The sequence below is a fragment of the Drosophila takahashii genome, chromosome 2R (assembly GCF_030179915.1).
Source record: "Drosophila takahashii strain IR98-3 E-12201 chromosome 2R, DtakHiC1v2, whole genome shotgun sequence".
Taxonomy (NCBI): domain Eukaryota; kingdom Metazoa; phylum Arthropoda; class Insecta; order Diptera; family Drosophilidae; genus Drosophila; species Drosophila takahashii.
In genome coordinates, this window is record NC_091679.1 from 28,797,105 (window position 1) to 28,811,549 (window position 14,445).

Consider the following 14,445-nt stretch of genomic DNA (forward strand, 5'->3'; position numbering starts at 1 on the left):
TGGTTTTCGGAATAATTTTCGGATCTCAGATTTATCAATCTCTCGAATCGATTTGGTGAGGAGTTGGCGACGAAAAGGGACTGCAGTGGCTTGCATCTTCAATATACATTCACATATATACTCGTATCTGATATATCTGGTTTAATATAAGTAAAGTACTAGGAGGCGCAACACTATACATTCAATATCTGCTATTCCGTATTCCTTGTCCACATATTGGTTTTTCCACTCCATTTTATACACTAACTTGTGTGGTATGCTGCGGGTGCTTAATTGCTAACTTTATCGATTGTGTGCTTTTTGTTTTTCCATCAAGTTTAACTTGCTGATCGGATCAAATGGGATCGAGCTGGGGCGGCTGCCTCTGGAGCGTCCTTGGCTTGGTATGTACGACATATAGTAATATGGTAATCATCTTGTTTTGCACTTTATTTTATTTGGTTTTTGTACACATGCGTGAAATTCTAGAGAGAATGCCATTCGGGGAATAGGGATAGTACAGTTTAGTGTGTGGATTTTAGCTGGCTAGTGGTTAAAGAGTTTTCAGTTAGTTCCTAGTTAACAAGTGAGGTTTGGTTGAAATCTTTCATTGCTATATAGGTATTTCCGTATGCTGCTCTATCGGTTTCGGTTTGGTGCCTGCAATGCATTTTCCAAGGCATTTACATAGCATTCGTTTTACTTAATCTCTCTTCTTTATATCGCATAAATAATAAAGCATTCTACGAGCTTTCTTCAAAAAATATAAATAAATGCCCCTATATGTGTGCTTAAAGCATCTATGTTGATGAAAATGTACACTTCAAATGCCTCGCTCTGGTTTGCTTACAACGTAAAAAAATGCAACAACATAATGGCATAATTCCCTCAAAATGATGTCTTTACACTTGTTTCATAGTTGGAAGGAATATTTGGTTCAGAGGTTCAAAACGGCAGTTGGATAGCAAAAAATTACAAAATCTCGAAACGTAGGTTTTCTTTTTGGTTTATGAAACACGAAACAAATCTTAAGTCTTTGTGTATACATATCTTACGAGCATAATCAGCGAAAATCAAAAACAATTGATTCCTTACAAAATACATAAAACATAATTCGCCTGCATTCTATATATCATGTACATACAGTTCTCAAATCTTATACATATACATCCATATATATATACTTGATTTTCTGGTTGTTTAAATTATTTTTTTAAGTATTTAAAAATGGCATGTGGTGACATGTATTACAATACATTATACATATATGGTACATACATTTATATTTAATATCGATTTCCAAGTTGGTATAAAATGCATGCAAGTCGAAGGGCCCAATATCCCAATCCCACATCCCTCGTAATTTGGTTAAGCTTGCACGGCTCCTTATTTGGATCCTCCCTCGTGCGTGGGCTGGATGTGCCTATGGTCTAGGTTTGAGTTATTTCATATACATTCATAAAGTTTTGGGATTCTCGAATCACTGCACGTATAGCATGACAGCATGTTGTTTCACACAATGCTCCATATTTCGACTAACGACTAATACTAGGTATAGCTAGAGATCCTAAGCTACAATTTTTGCCTAAGACTGTTCCGGGGGAGTTGGATCCATCGGCTCACTTGGCCAGTGGTTCCAGATAGCACCGCACCGTGTTGTTCTCATCGAGCATGGCCGACAGGTGGCGCTGCTGGTGGTGCGGGGGATGCTGATGGGGATGCGGATGGTTAAGCTGGTGGGGATGCGGATTGGGGTTGCTGTGTGATGTATGCGACGACGATGATGTGGTGGACTGTGGTGACAGTTTCTGTAGCTGCTGACGCTTCTGCGCGGGCGTCTGATTGGCCGGCGGCAGCGGTGGTCCGGCGTTGCCGAACAGCTCGTTCACCGCAAGACGACCGGCTGGCGACTTGGCATTCAGTGCTTGCTGCTGCTGCTGCTGTTGCCGGAATGCGCCACGCATGGAGCCCTCACCAACGCCGCCGCTAACCCCAAAAACCGCACCGTTGTGCTCGGGGTGCGGACCTGCTCCTGGCGCCGTTCCCGGCGGCAAGGCCCCGTAGTCAATGGGCGCTCCATGTTTGCGCAGCTGACGTCTGAAAGGAGGGATGAATTAGAACGTTAATACAGAATATGTATATTATAAGCAGGGTTCAAATACAAAAGTTTTAAAATGTGATAAATAATTGTTAACACACAGCTCACTTGAGTTTTTTACACTACGTGTTTTTAACACGACGTGTTTTTTACGCACTCTGTTTTCAACACAAATGAAAATTACATTTCACTGACATTACGAGTCGAAGGGAAAATGAAAAACCAATATGGGCTCTTTTTTGTTAGTTGTAACCATTTTAAAGCATATATGAATTCTTACACTCTAAAAAACCGTGCATTTTTCAGTTCAACTTACAATTCTGACACTTTAATGTCAAAAACTCATTGTGTTAAAGGCACGCTGCGTAAAAAACACGTCGTGTTAATAACACGTCGTGTAAATAACACAAATGACATGTGTGTGTTATTTATGTTTCTAACATATGTAGGATACAATTTCTTACACACAAGTCAATAACTTTTTTTGACCTTAACATTTAACATGTTAATAACAAAAGCTTTTAACAGTGTGTGCTATGTTCCGAACCCTGATTATACGGATACTGCAATCCTTTCTAGACCATAAGTACTTACTGAAACCGCCGCTTAAAGTCCTCGTCCTGCATTGCCATCAGGCGACGCATCCGCTCATCGCTCTGGGGTGGCAATCCATGAGCATCGTCCTCCAAGTCGCTCTCGTCGTCCTCATCCTCATCACAGACGCTGTCGTGCAATTGCTCCGCGGCCGTTGCCTCCTCATCCTCCTCCTCGTCCTCGTCGTCGTCGTCGTCATCATCTGCCGTGCAGCGTCGAGCCGATCTTTGCTGGGCCAGCGACTGTTGTTGCTGCTGCTGCTTCTGGAGCTGCTGCTGTTGGCTCCTGGACGAGACGCTGCCGCCGCTGAGGCTACCGCCGCCATACCGACTCCCGCCGGCGGCCACCTGCGCTCGCATGTTGTTGAAGACGCCGGTGCCAACGCTGTTGTTGTACACCTCGTCCACATCGAAGTCACCCACCTCGTAGTGCTGCGCATCCGAGTTGCGGTTGCTCAGGATCTCCTCGTACACAGGCCCCCCGTCCGCGCCGCCCACGCTGCCCTGGTTGTAGTAGGCATCGCCCATGCCAAGATCACAGTTGGAATGCTTATTTCTATACTGGCGCTGCATGAACTCCTGCTGGTACTGCGCCATGTGCGGCGGTGGAGCGGGGAGCTGCTGCTGGCCACCAGCACGTCGTTGCAGGTGCAACAGGTGAGCGTGTTGCTCGGCCTGCTCCTCATCCGAGGAGAGTTGCTGCTGCTGCTGCTGGAGATGTTGCTGCTGACGACGCAACTGCTGCTGCTGCTGGTAGTAGGCAGCCGCATTGCCTGGGGCCTGTGGTGGATCCAACGCCTCCGCGTACTGCGGATAGCCGCCCGCCTGGCCGGGCTTGGTCTTCTTGTACGAGGGATAGAAGAGCACCTGGGAGGCGGCGGCCGTGCGGCTGTGCAGGGATCCACTCGGCGAGGCGGGAACCCCGCCGGCGCCCCTCTTCTTCTTGCCATGCTGCCCGCTGTTCGGCTTCTGTGTCCAGTAAAATACCTCGTGCGCCTGCTGCGGCGAGGAGGCAGCTGCCCCGGCATTATTGTAGTACTCCCGCGGGGTCTTCAATCCTCCGGCTCCTCCGGTCGGTGGCTGCTTCCAGCTGTAGTAGTCCGGCTGGTGGTAGTACGACTCGCCCAAAGGTCCTTGTTGCTGCTGCTGCTGTTGTTGCTTGTGGGCGAAGATCAGGTGCGTGGATCCAGCAGAACTGGTGGGTGAAGCGTGGCCGGTGGATCGCAGGGTGCTTCCCCTTTCGAGCACCACATGGCCGCCAAGTGTCTGCGGTGGCGCCTGCAGGGTGCCCGACATCAGTCCGCTCTTCAGAGTCCTCCTCTGCTGGGCTTCATTTAGTTCACAATCCGAGCTGGCTCCCATTATGGCATCTTCTGTGACAGGGATTCCCCCCTGCTGTTGCTGCTGGGGATCATCGTGCACCTCCTCGCTAACTCCCAATGGCAGCTTAGGTTTCTTGGAGGTGGATACGCTGCAGAGGGTTCCTGCAGTGGGTCCATTACCTGCCACAATGCCCGAGGAAATGGAGGTTTTGGAGCAGCGCAGGCATTTGGGCAACCAGGCGTGCTGTCTCACATACTTGCGATACTCCCGCCGGATCTTCTCGTTCTGGATGCAGTGGAACACGAAGATATAGAGTCCCAGCAGAGTGTTGAAGCAAATGAAACTATAGCCATATACATCAGACGAGTCCTCGTCCATTTTGGCACCTCGCAAGTAGAAATAGGCGGAGCACCAAACGGCGCTGAGCAGCAGGAGGAACACAAAGGAGCAGCGGATGTCGAAACTGGAGGGTAAAGATAGATTTCAGATGAGCCTGTGGGTTATGTATGAATTCTTAATAAATTCTTACCGCACGCTGGCCAGGCGAGTATGCTCTTTGGTCTTCAGACCAGTGCGACTCTTGCGGCACATGATGATCCAAGAAAGGAACGTATAGCCAATGGCAGCCTGCAAAATATATAATAAATATATATGGAATTTATAGTATATACCTAGTTCACGTTCTCTTCGTTGAAGTTCTTCAAATCTTACCACAAAGAAGATGAGCACCGGTACCACAAAGCTGGCATAAAACAGGGCATTCGCCTCCATCAGCACGCAGTAATCGTTCTGTGTGTAGGTGCTGGGATCGATGACCAACGAGATGGCCACCACGCTCAAGGACAATCCGTAGGACAAGAGGTAATAGCAGTTCACCTTGGGCGTCTGATCCACCTCCAGCAGGAGCTCATCCGAGGTAAGGGTGGAGTACGAATGGAAGGCTGCAGATGCGATAGGTTAGAGCTGAAAAGTCCATACGGAATGGATCCATCTTACCTTCATAGCAGAACCAGGCAGTGCCAGATAGGATGGCACAGTGGAGGAAAATGGTTATGAAGCCGCAGAAAATGCTTGTTTCGGTCTGTTCAATGCCCAGTAGAAAGAGCAGCTCGATGGCCAGCAGGCAAAGGTAAATGCTGGTATAGATCGAGGTGCGGGCGGACTGGATTGGAAAGTTGAATAGAGAAGATAGAGGGGAAAGTTTAAATAAATTGTAGAGGTAGGTGAATTTTCTTTAAGGGCAGAACCAGCAGAAGGACGTTCAAGATTCAATCTTATTTCAAAGGAAATAGATAAAGGGTAACGACCCCACTTTGAGAAATGGGTCGATAGTCAAACTTAATTTAGGATTTGATTTACAATAATTTTGGTGGGTGGTGGTGAAAATCCAAAGACTAAGAGTAATACGATTAATAAAAATATTATACGCATTAAGTAAAACAATGAACAAGACACGAAACAAGCACAACATATAGGAAATAGGTATACAAATGAAATGAACAAACACAAAATGCAATATTTACAGGACAAAATTAGCAACATTTGTATATTTTATTAATTAATTAAATACAAAAGAAAATAAGAAATGTTTTTAGGTATTAAATTGTACGATGTCTAGGTTAAATTTGTTAAACAATGAATGCACATAAAGGGGTTAGGATATCTCAAAAATGATTAAATTAAGTAAAACATGCCAGATGATTTCTAAATAAACGGAAAAGTGAGTCTTGTTTTTCACACGGAGAAAAACACGTATTGGTTTGGGAAAAGTGCGCTAAACTTAAGCTATGACAAATTACTACGATACATTAATATAAATGGAGAGTCTTCAGAGTTTAAGCTGCCACTGAGATGCGATGAATTTGATTAGATCATCGCCTTACAGCACAGCTTTTGAGTCTTATCTTTGAGTCCTATCAGAGAGAATTCCATTAACAATTTGAGTTACTTAAGCATTATATCACATGTGTCTCTCGATCATCAATACATAGGTCTAAAGATCCTAGCCTAGCCTAAAATTTGTGTTTGTTTATCTGATTTTTTTTTTGTTTTCACCACCACCACCACTTATATTGTAAGTCATCCATGTTGGCCTGCATGATGATGTTGTTCGTGTTGTCCAATCCAGGACCGTCCACATTTAGATTGTGATTGCGGTGCGGATGTTGCTGCTGCTGCTGGCCATGCTGCTGCTGCTGGGCATGTTGCTGCTGCAAATAGTTGTGGCTAATGTTGAGGTTGTTGCTGGCGTTGCTGGCCTGTACGGCATGTTGCTGCAGTGCAGCGGCAATCGAGGCAGCAGCAGCTGCAGCAGCCGCCGTCTGCTGGCCATGCTGATGCAGATTCAGATTCAGGTTGTTCATGGCATGCTGCATATTGCGTTGCGGCTGATTGGACAGCACCACAGCAGCAGCAGCCGCTGCCACAACTTGTTGCTGCTGTTGTTGCTGTTGCTGCTGCTGCTGGACATTGTAGTTCAGATTGTTGCGATGGGAGTTGCGGATGGAATTGTGTTGGATAAAGTTCGTGTTCCCATGACTGGGCGCCGACACATTGGTCTGACTGGTGGGCGTGGTCAGGGTCAAGGACTCGTGGGTCTGGTCGCGTATATTGTTCTGCTGGCGCCTGCTGCCCGCCCGCTGGTGCGGCAGCGGATTGGAGCCGTTTCTTACCTTCACAAAGACCCCGTTGAAGAGCTTCAGCGTCAGCAGGGCGATCACAATGAACACCACACAGATGGCGATGCTGATGTAGATAAAGACTCGCATGTTGCCATCGAACATGGTGAACAGCGAGTGCTGATGCTCGTCCACCACGTCCATGAGTATGGCAAAGTTGGTCAGGTGGTTGCAGCTGCAGACGCTGTGCGTGCGATTCGTGGACTCCAAGCTGCAGCCGTTGGCAGACCAGGCACTGCAAAGAAAGTTTATTTTAGTATGCATCCTCCTAAGAAATGCTGAAAACTCTTACTGGTCAATATAATTCCAGAACACGCAGGTGGGATTCGTCACATTCTCGGTCTTCAGATGCTTCAGGGTCAGGGTTATGGGCTGGGAGAGCTGTATGTGCCGCCCCTTGCCCAAGCTGGCGGAGATCACCTTGCTGTTCAGGATGCGGAGCCGCTGCTGCATCTCTCCTGCACCTGCATCGCTGTCGTTGCTCAGGATGGCTGTATTGCGAACTAAGATGCGATTTAGTTTATTCTATTCTTATGCAATTCTCTCATACTTACCGTAGCTGCGAGAACTCTTCAGATCGAAGTGATCGTAGCTGGGTTTCAGGATGGACTCCAGACGATCGAAGGCGGCGAAGACGATGCGCACCAGACCGCCCTCACTATTGTCGATCAGAGCAGCTCTGGGCAGCTCAATGCGGTCGGAACTCAGGGGCCACTGATCCGAGTCGGGGAAGACAACGCTGGACTGGATGGTCTTGGTTTCCAGCACTCGAACGGAGAGTACTAAGAAAAAAATAAAGGCTTATGAGTACCGAGGGGTAAAACCAGGGCTCTGATATTAACACTCATGTTAAAAACATGAAAAATTGTATTTTACAGTGTGAACAAAATTATTGACATGTGTGTCAAATACAAAAGTCTTAGAATGTGAAAAATAATGGTTAACACACACAGCTCACTTGTGTTTGTGTAAATAACACAAATGACATGTGTGTGTTATTAACGTTTCTAACATATGTAGGATACAATTTTTTACACACAAGTTAATAACTTTTTTTAACCTAACACTTTGACATTTAACATGTTAATAACACAAGTTTTTTACAGTTTGTGTTATTTTCCGAACCCTTAGTAAAGCCTTTAAAGATATAACACTCACATATATTCTTGACCTTCTGCACCACACTGCGCTCCCTGATAATCGTGTCCGCCAGCAAGAAGGCATTGTACTCCAGGCCAGTTAGCAGAGATGTGGCCACGCGCATTTGATCCTCTGGATTGAGATCCAACCACGACGACAGCTGCGACTCGTCCAGCAGATTGGAGCCCGTTTTGACCACGCAATGCAAGAGCTCCATGATCATGGCCTCGCGCTGCCGCTGATCCGGGAAGGTCTCCTTGTCGTGCAGCATCTTCTCGGACACCGTTTGGATAATCTTGGTGGTGACCAACATGTCGCCACCGTAGAGCGTCTTGCTACTGGTGACCTCGGACATATCGTTGGCAATGGAGATCAGTGAGGAGTCGCGCTGATTGACCCGCATTTCCAGATTGTTCAGCCAGAGGCTGCGGCACTGCGTCAGATCCGGAGTCATGGGATGCCAGGTAGGCTCAAAATTGCGCAATCGCTGGTTCACCTTGTAGGCCATGCTCACCGGCGGCTCGCAGCTGCTGCTGTTGTGCAGGCAGTCTCCGCCGCCGGGCGAAGGGGTTGTGGAGCTGGGATCATCATCGTACTCATCGTAAACGGAGTCGGGCATCCGCTTCATCAGCACGCAACGCCACTTGGCTATGCCGGCTGCTCCGCCCGGACAGGGCTGGACATTCACATCGCCCACACGGGTCATGTTCCAGAAGAGATTCCGCGCGTGGGTGGGGCCGCAGAACAACTTGGACTCATCATCGCCGCCGGACATTCCGGCCGCATTTAAATTAATATTGTTGATGGTGCGGACCACACTGCCGTTCCCAGAGACGGCGGCTCCACTGGCCGCAGTGCCGGGCGGTCGGTTGGGGGAGCTCTTGGTGGTCAAGAGGGTTCCATCATCGGTCCCGGATCCTCCCACTCCCGTCAGGATGCGGGTATTGGAGGGAGCAGTGGCATTGCCGACTGCTGGAAGCTTACTGCTCGGCTTGGTGGGTGCGGCGGTCTCTTCGCCGTGGTGGTTGTGATGGTGGTGCAGTTGCGGCGGCGGAGGCAGTCCATCGTGACGACCAGCCGGATGCTTGGTGGTCGTCGTGGAGCTGGCCACGCCCTTCAGACGTCCGCCGCCCACTGATGTCGTGCTGCTCGAAGGCGTCGAGTGGGTGACGGCCGTGTGTTGGGGCGGCACATTGAACAGTCCAGGATTCCCGCTAATTCCCACCACTCCGGGCAGCGTGGGCAGTCGCGGCGGTGGCGGCGGTCCTCCTCCGCCTCCAGGCGGATGGATTAGGCCACTGCCGTTGCCAAAGATTGGCGGACCATTGCTGAGGACCCACGGCGGCGGACTGGGCCTGTTGGTCGTCGTCGACGTTTGGGCAGCACTAATGCACTGGTAATGCGCCTCCAGATATTTGTGGGTCCCTGGGCAGGGATCCCCGAACATGCTCGTGGCTGCCAGGACACCGCAGCTCTGCTTGTGGGCACATCTGCAAGATAAAAGAGATTGATTGGAGGATATAGGACTAAAATACAGATCATTCAAAAAATCATTCGGATTCCATTTTACGATACCATTAAAGATACCGAAAGGATTTGAATTTTAATAAAAATATAAAAAATCATTTCTCAATGACTAAAGGAATCTAAGTATTAATACTTCTGATAACTTTTATAAATTTTTCTCTGATATAATATTATTATATTGAATATATTTAATATTTTTGGAACCTTAAATTGTATAGTAATTTTTTACGAGCTGTTTACATAACTAGGATTCAGTTTTAATGTAATATAATTAATAATATAATATAATTTAATATTTAATGAGTTATTTAAAACTTGATTTCTTTTCTTTTAATAAAAGATAGTTTACTATTTTAATGGAATATAGTGTCTTTTCTTAAATCTTACCTTGTGTTTAGTACGCTGAGTGACTTGGGAAACATGCAGTTGACACTCCACTCGACATTCCCATGGTCATTGCAGATGGTGATGGAGAAGCGTCCATAGTTGGCCCGTATCAGGTTGATCACATCGCCGGGATCGCACTCGATGGTCAGTTTCTTACCTTCGCAGGCGTAGGCGGTTTGGTACTTGGAAACTGCAAGGCGAAAGGGTCATAAGTCATGGAGTAATAAGCAGTGTTGGGGTTTATTTGGTCATAGGATATATATATGGCATATATAGAGAACAGAAAGATTAGTGGCGATGCGCTGATTGTTGTAGTTTGGTTTGGTTTGGTTGGATGGTGGACCTGCAAAGACACTTAGGATCTAATGATATATGCACACAGGATATAGACAATATGGTTGGTAGCATGATACGCTTTTACACTGCCCGGGATATACTTAGTATATGTTGTGGTTGATTTGTGGCTTTGGTGGGTCGTTAGCGATGGATGCTTGGTAGCAAGTAGAATAGTAGTCATAAATACCAAATCCTGCCGGCCCAGGTCACTCATCTTCCTTCGTACAGTCATCATCGGTTCTTATCGGCCAATATCATTCGGGTGTGTTTGGCTTGACTCGAAGTATTTAAACTGAAAGGGTAGATATGATTTTAAATTTGGTTTACTGTGAATAAATAAAAAGTGTATAAATATAATGGGCATTTTAAAATATATCACACTTTAAAATAAATATATTGTTTTAATACAACATAGAAACTTTTAAAATTGAAATAAATTTAATGTACCAAGATTTTGTTAATTATGTTTTTAATGACCATTTAAGTTTTACTTTATAAAAGTAAACATTTTCTATTTAATCCAAAATGTTTTTACACAGGATTTTAGGTAAATGATAATATTATTTAAAAAGTTATAATTAAACCAAATTTCATTATTTATAGGGGAATTTTTTTTTATATTTAAAATTTTTATTATTGTTTGATTTTGTTTTTTTAAAGGGCATGTAAATTACTAATTTATTATAGCCTAGTTTTTGGATAATGAAAGATCATCGAAAAATAAATATTCTTTATTAATTAAAATAAAAATATATATATTTTACAAGTCTTCCGATTTCTTTAAGTGAACTAAGGATGATGACCTAATTTCAGGTCATGCAGTACGAACCTCTTAAGTATTTCCATTTTCCGGTTTTCACAGGCAAGTCTGGCTCAAAAAGACCATTCAACTTATCTGAAAGGAAAAAAAACCATAGATAATTGTTTACATATTGAACACACACGGAACGACGAACAAGCAGGCAAACGACAAACAAAAGATAAGAAAACGGGGAAAAGGGAGCCTAAAAATACACACCCTTCATGTGGTTGTAGTTGTTGCATGGCCATCGATTTGTGGGCAGAACAAAGACTCGTTTTCTTTGTACACCCGATGCACAAATAGATGGATGTACATGTAGAGAAAAGTTGCTGCAGCTGCGCTTCAAGTTTTTTCTTGCCCCGTGGAGCCCCACTTTGGATGGCTTTCTTTGTTCTGACTCCAGACGCCTTTTTCATGTTGAAAATTGTGGAAATATCTTGAAATTCCCGGAAATTACACATTTTAGCACTTGAGAGTACGCTTTTCCTCAGATTGTAATAGTTAATTAAGGTTTTTCACTTTGATTTGCTGACGTAGATCTTATCTTCTCAATGAGTAGATCCCAAAATATCTAGCTTTAAGTCGCGCTTTTCTTGTACAGCTATTCACGGATGCTTGGCTGGTATTTATTATTAGTTTATACTTCACAATAGTAATTATTTCACTTTATTTTACTGTCCAAACTCCCTTCTTTTTAAGACCGTTCCTATTCGTTTGAGAGCTCGATTCACAATCAACTTTCTTTTAGAAAAATTCTGTATACTTGAATGTCTGGTTGAAAACGGAAGGCGTTGCCAACTCAAAAAGTGGCGTTGTCGGACTGCCAACTTGCTGGGAAAAAGAGCGCGTAATTCGAATTGGAACCATTTATATTCGTTATTTTTAAGTTAAAATTAAAATGAAAGTTTTAAGTCTGTGCATAATTTTTAAAAATAAAAATTTTTTTTATTAAAATGGACATTGCACTAAATAACTAGTCTAAAATCATTTTAAGTGTAAAATAAATAGAAATTTTTTGAAAATCTATTTTTAAAAATAGCTTAAATTTAAAATTTAACTTTAAATGTAATACCATAGGAAAATCCTGAATTCCTGAGTCCGCTTGAAAAGTATGCTGCTTCAAGTTCAAGAGCAAGAGCAGCCTCCAAGCTCAGATTTTCTTATCTGCAGTTGGCTTAGCATTAGCTATTATTTCCTGATTTGCGCTCAGCTTAGGGAAATGCATTTCGCTTGCGATTTCAGTTGAATTTAGAATTCCGAGAGCACGGTTCAAAAAATACAGCCGGAATGGTCAATATTTTCATAATTCTGATCATTATGCTGACTTCAGCCAATTCCCTTCAAGTCAGTTCGAAAGCAAAGACCACCAAAGCCCCCTCAAAGGAGGTATTACCCACTAATGCTACGCTAATCGCTAATGTGACAGCAGCTCCTCCACCGGAAAAACTAGCGGAAGTTCACATCGATCAGCACAAAACGATTCGAATTAGTAAGGGTGACTTGGACGATCTTTTGGATGTTTATATGGGAAGGATAGCGGAAAGTGCCGCCACCATCAAGGATAAGGAGAATGAGATTAACATGTTGCAAACCAAGGACCAAACAGACGGTGAGCTGTTGAAGAAATTTGAAAACCTTACCCAGGTGTGCAGTGCCCAAAACTCTTCATTTTCGATTGCCATCAAAGATAAAGATGAGAGGATCAAGGAACTGGAGCAAAAAATCAAGGTATACGAAACGCGAATGAAGAGAAAACAGCATGTGCTGACGGAGCTGAGAAAGCTGAACGAATCTAGTACCCTCCTGATTGAGCATCTCAAAGGAAAGGTTGTGTATTTCGAGAGGAAGTTCCGGGAGAAGAAGGACGATCTGCTGGCGGATTGGGAGGCGGCCACCACGACCTGTGTGCCCTATGGCCGTTCACCCGGAATCCACTTGATCCACCTGCCCGAATTCCTGCCCTTTCTGGTAGCCTGCGAAGGACAAACTGCTGCCGGACCCGGCTGGACTTCCATCCAGAGACGATTGGACGGATCCGTGAATTTCTACCGAAATTGGGATGCCTACAGCAAGGGATTTGGCAAACTGAACGGCGAGTTCTTCATCGGATTGGAGAAGCTACACCGCCTGACCAGTTCGCAGCCGCACGAGCTGTATATCAGCATCAGGAGATTCGGCGGCGAGATGAGCTATGCCCACTACGACGACTTTCTTATCGGCAGTGCGGAGGAAGGCTACGAACTGAAGCTACTGGGTCACTATCAGGGAAACGCCAGCGATGCGTTGCGCACCCACGACAAGATGAAGTTCTCGACCTTCGACCGGGACAACGACGCCTTCACGCACATGAACTGTGCGAAGCATCATCAAGGAGCATGGTGGTACGACTTCTGTTCCCGAAGGTAAGGATTTGCTTTAGAAACCCCTTTTATTTTTGTTTTATACACATGTTATTGAAGTTAATAAAAATTAACTTGAATAATTTTTACAACGAAGTAATTATACTAATTTATGCTTAAAAAAATTGTACGTGCATTTATATTATTAATCACATGCGCGGAAAAATTAAATGAATTTTGGTATTCAAAAAGTATGCAATAAAAAAATTGTTCTGATATCATCCCCCACAACAAAATCCCAGATCGGTCACTGATTAATCATATCAGACTGAAACTTTTTCACTGATCGGCCAACAATGATAAGGCTAGGCCACGAATAATTCTTTGACATTTGATATTAAATGGGTTCTTTAGTCAGCAATTTAATGTGATAGTGATAGTACCTCTATGCTTAAAAGCACAGTAGAAATGTCAAAGTTAAAAAAATCCCAAATATTTGTAGAGAACAATTTAGACATTTTTTTAGACAATCACTTAATTTTCTATTGACTAGGATTGTAAGAACTTTATTTAAATTGATTTAAAAATTTCAAAATAACTTATAACATTAATTATATTTTAATGATATTAAGTACTTTAAATTTATAATTATAATTTGTAATCATATTTAATTTTACAGCAATTTAAATGGCAAATACTTCAAGGGCGAGGTGGACAATCCGCAGAGCATCTACTGGGAGCCATGGTACAGCTTTCGATCCCTGAAGTCCGTCCAGATGCTCATCCGCCCCAAGAGCCAAATGGAGCTAAAGGACCTGCCCAAGGCAAAGCGCGCGCCGAGGGATCCAAGATAATTTCTAATTATTTGCCACAACCGAGTGCTCACGGCAGTAAATTTGAACCATATAAATCTCACTTCGACGCCAAAGCCTATTAATCTCTGTTTACCTCTCCGACGCCCCCTGCGACAGTTGATTGGGTTTCGATTTTGTTTGTGGCCCCGGTCCTCGGGTAATTACTCCGTTACAGTTCACTGCATATCGCTCTAGACTTTTTGTTTGTTTCGCACACAAGTCATTGGGTGCAATTAATTTTCATTTTCCGCCGTTCTCGTAATTTGCTCTGTTGCAACAATTTAATGAAATCTAATTGAGTGTGTGCATTGGGCCGATAAAAATGAAATAACTCTGGTCACTGGGAGATTCCTCCGTCTCATTTGTCACTTGCACTTTCATCGCGGCGA

The 14,445-nt window shown here is 44.4% G+C and overlaps 2 protein-coding genes across 5 annotated transcripts; one reads left to right on the forward strand and one right to left on the reverse strand.

Moving 5' to 3' along the window:
• Window positions 1-403: 403 nt before the first annotated feature.
• Window positions 404-11,617, reverse strand: Cirl (Calcium-independent receptor for alpha-latrotoxin). 4 transcript variants are annotated; one of them, XM_070213986.1, is made up of 13 exons: window positions 11,080-11,617; window positions 10,891-10,956; window positions 10,249-10,353; window positions 9,726-9,915; window positions 7,830-9,301; window positions 7,226-7,453; window positions 6,964-7,174; window positions 6,666-6,906; window positions 4,990-5,155; window positions 4,705-4,934; window positions 4,523-4,620; window positions 2,672-4,456; window positions 404-2,076 (listed from the first exon to the last, which is right to left on the reverse strand). In XM_070213986.1, the coding sequence occupies exons 4-13, from the start codon at window positions 9,758-9,760 to the stop codon at window positions 1,599-1,601; spliced, it is 4,944 nt and encodes a 1,647-aa protein (XP_070070087.1). In that variant the 5' UTR covers window positions 9,761-9,915; window positions 10,249-10,353; window positions 10,891-10,956; window positions 11,080-11,617; the 3' UTR covers window positions 404-1,598. The 4 variants fall into 4 exon arrangements, with proteins under 4 accessions (XP_070070087.1, XP_017003286.3, XP_070070088.1 ...); XM_017147797.3 differs by having other exon boundaries at window positions 10,079-10,353; XM_070213987.1 differs by having other exon boundaries at window positions 6,964-7,162; window positions 9,726-10,353.
• A 487-nt stretch (window positions 11,618-12,104) lies between these two features.
• Window positions 12,105-14,199, forward strand: LOC108061461 (uncharacterized). Its single transcript, XM_017147643.3, has 2 exons — window positions 12,105-13,265; window positions 13,882-14,199. Exons 1-2 carry the CDS (start codon window positions 12,151-12,153, stop codon window positions 14,054-14,056), a joined length of 1,290 nt encoding a protein of 429 aa, XP_017003132.3. The 5' UTR covers window positions 12,105-12,150; the 3' UTR covers window positions 14,057-14,199.
• Window positions 14,200-14,445: the final 246 nt, after the last annotated feature.

Bases quoted from the DNA above. Each gene is read 5' to 3' on its own strand.
- Cirl (XM_017147797.3), bottom strand. From the start codon at position 10,133: ATGCTACCAACCATATTGTCTATATCCTGTGTGCATATATCATTAGAT. The intron at 7,454-7,829 runs GTGAGTGTTATA...TTTTTTTCTTAG, and splicing joins GCAGAAGGTCAAGAATATAT to TACTCTCCGTTCGAGTGCTG. The intron at 6,907-6,963 runs GTAAGAGTTTTC...CTTTCTTTGCAG, and splicing joins TTCTGGAATTATATTGACCA to TGCCTGGTCTGCCAACGGCT.
- LOC108061461 (XM_017147643.3), top strand. From the start codon at position 12,151: ATGGTCAATATTTTCATAATTCTGATCATTATGCTGACTTCAGCCAAT. The intron at 13,266-13,881 runs GTAAGGATTTGC...TTAATTTTACAG, and splicing joins TACGACTTCTGTTCCCGAAG to CAATTTAAATGGCAAATACT.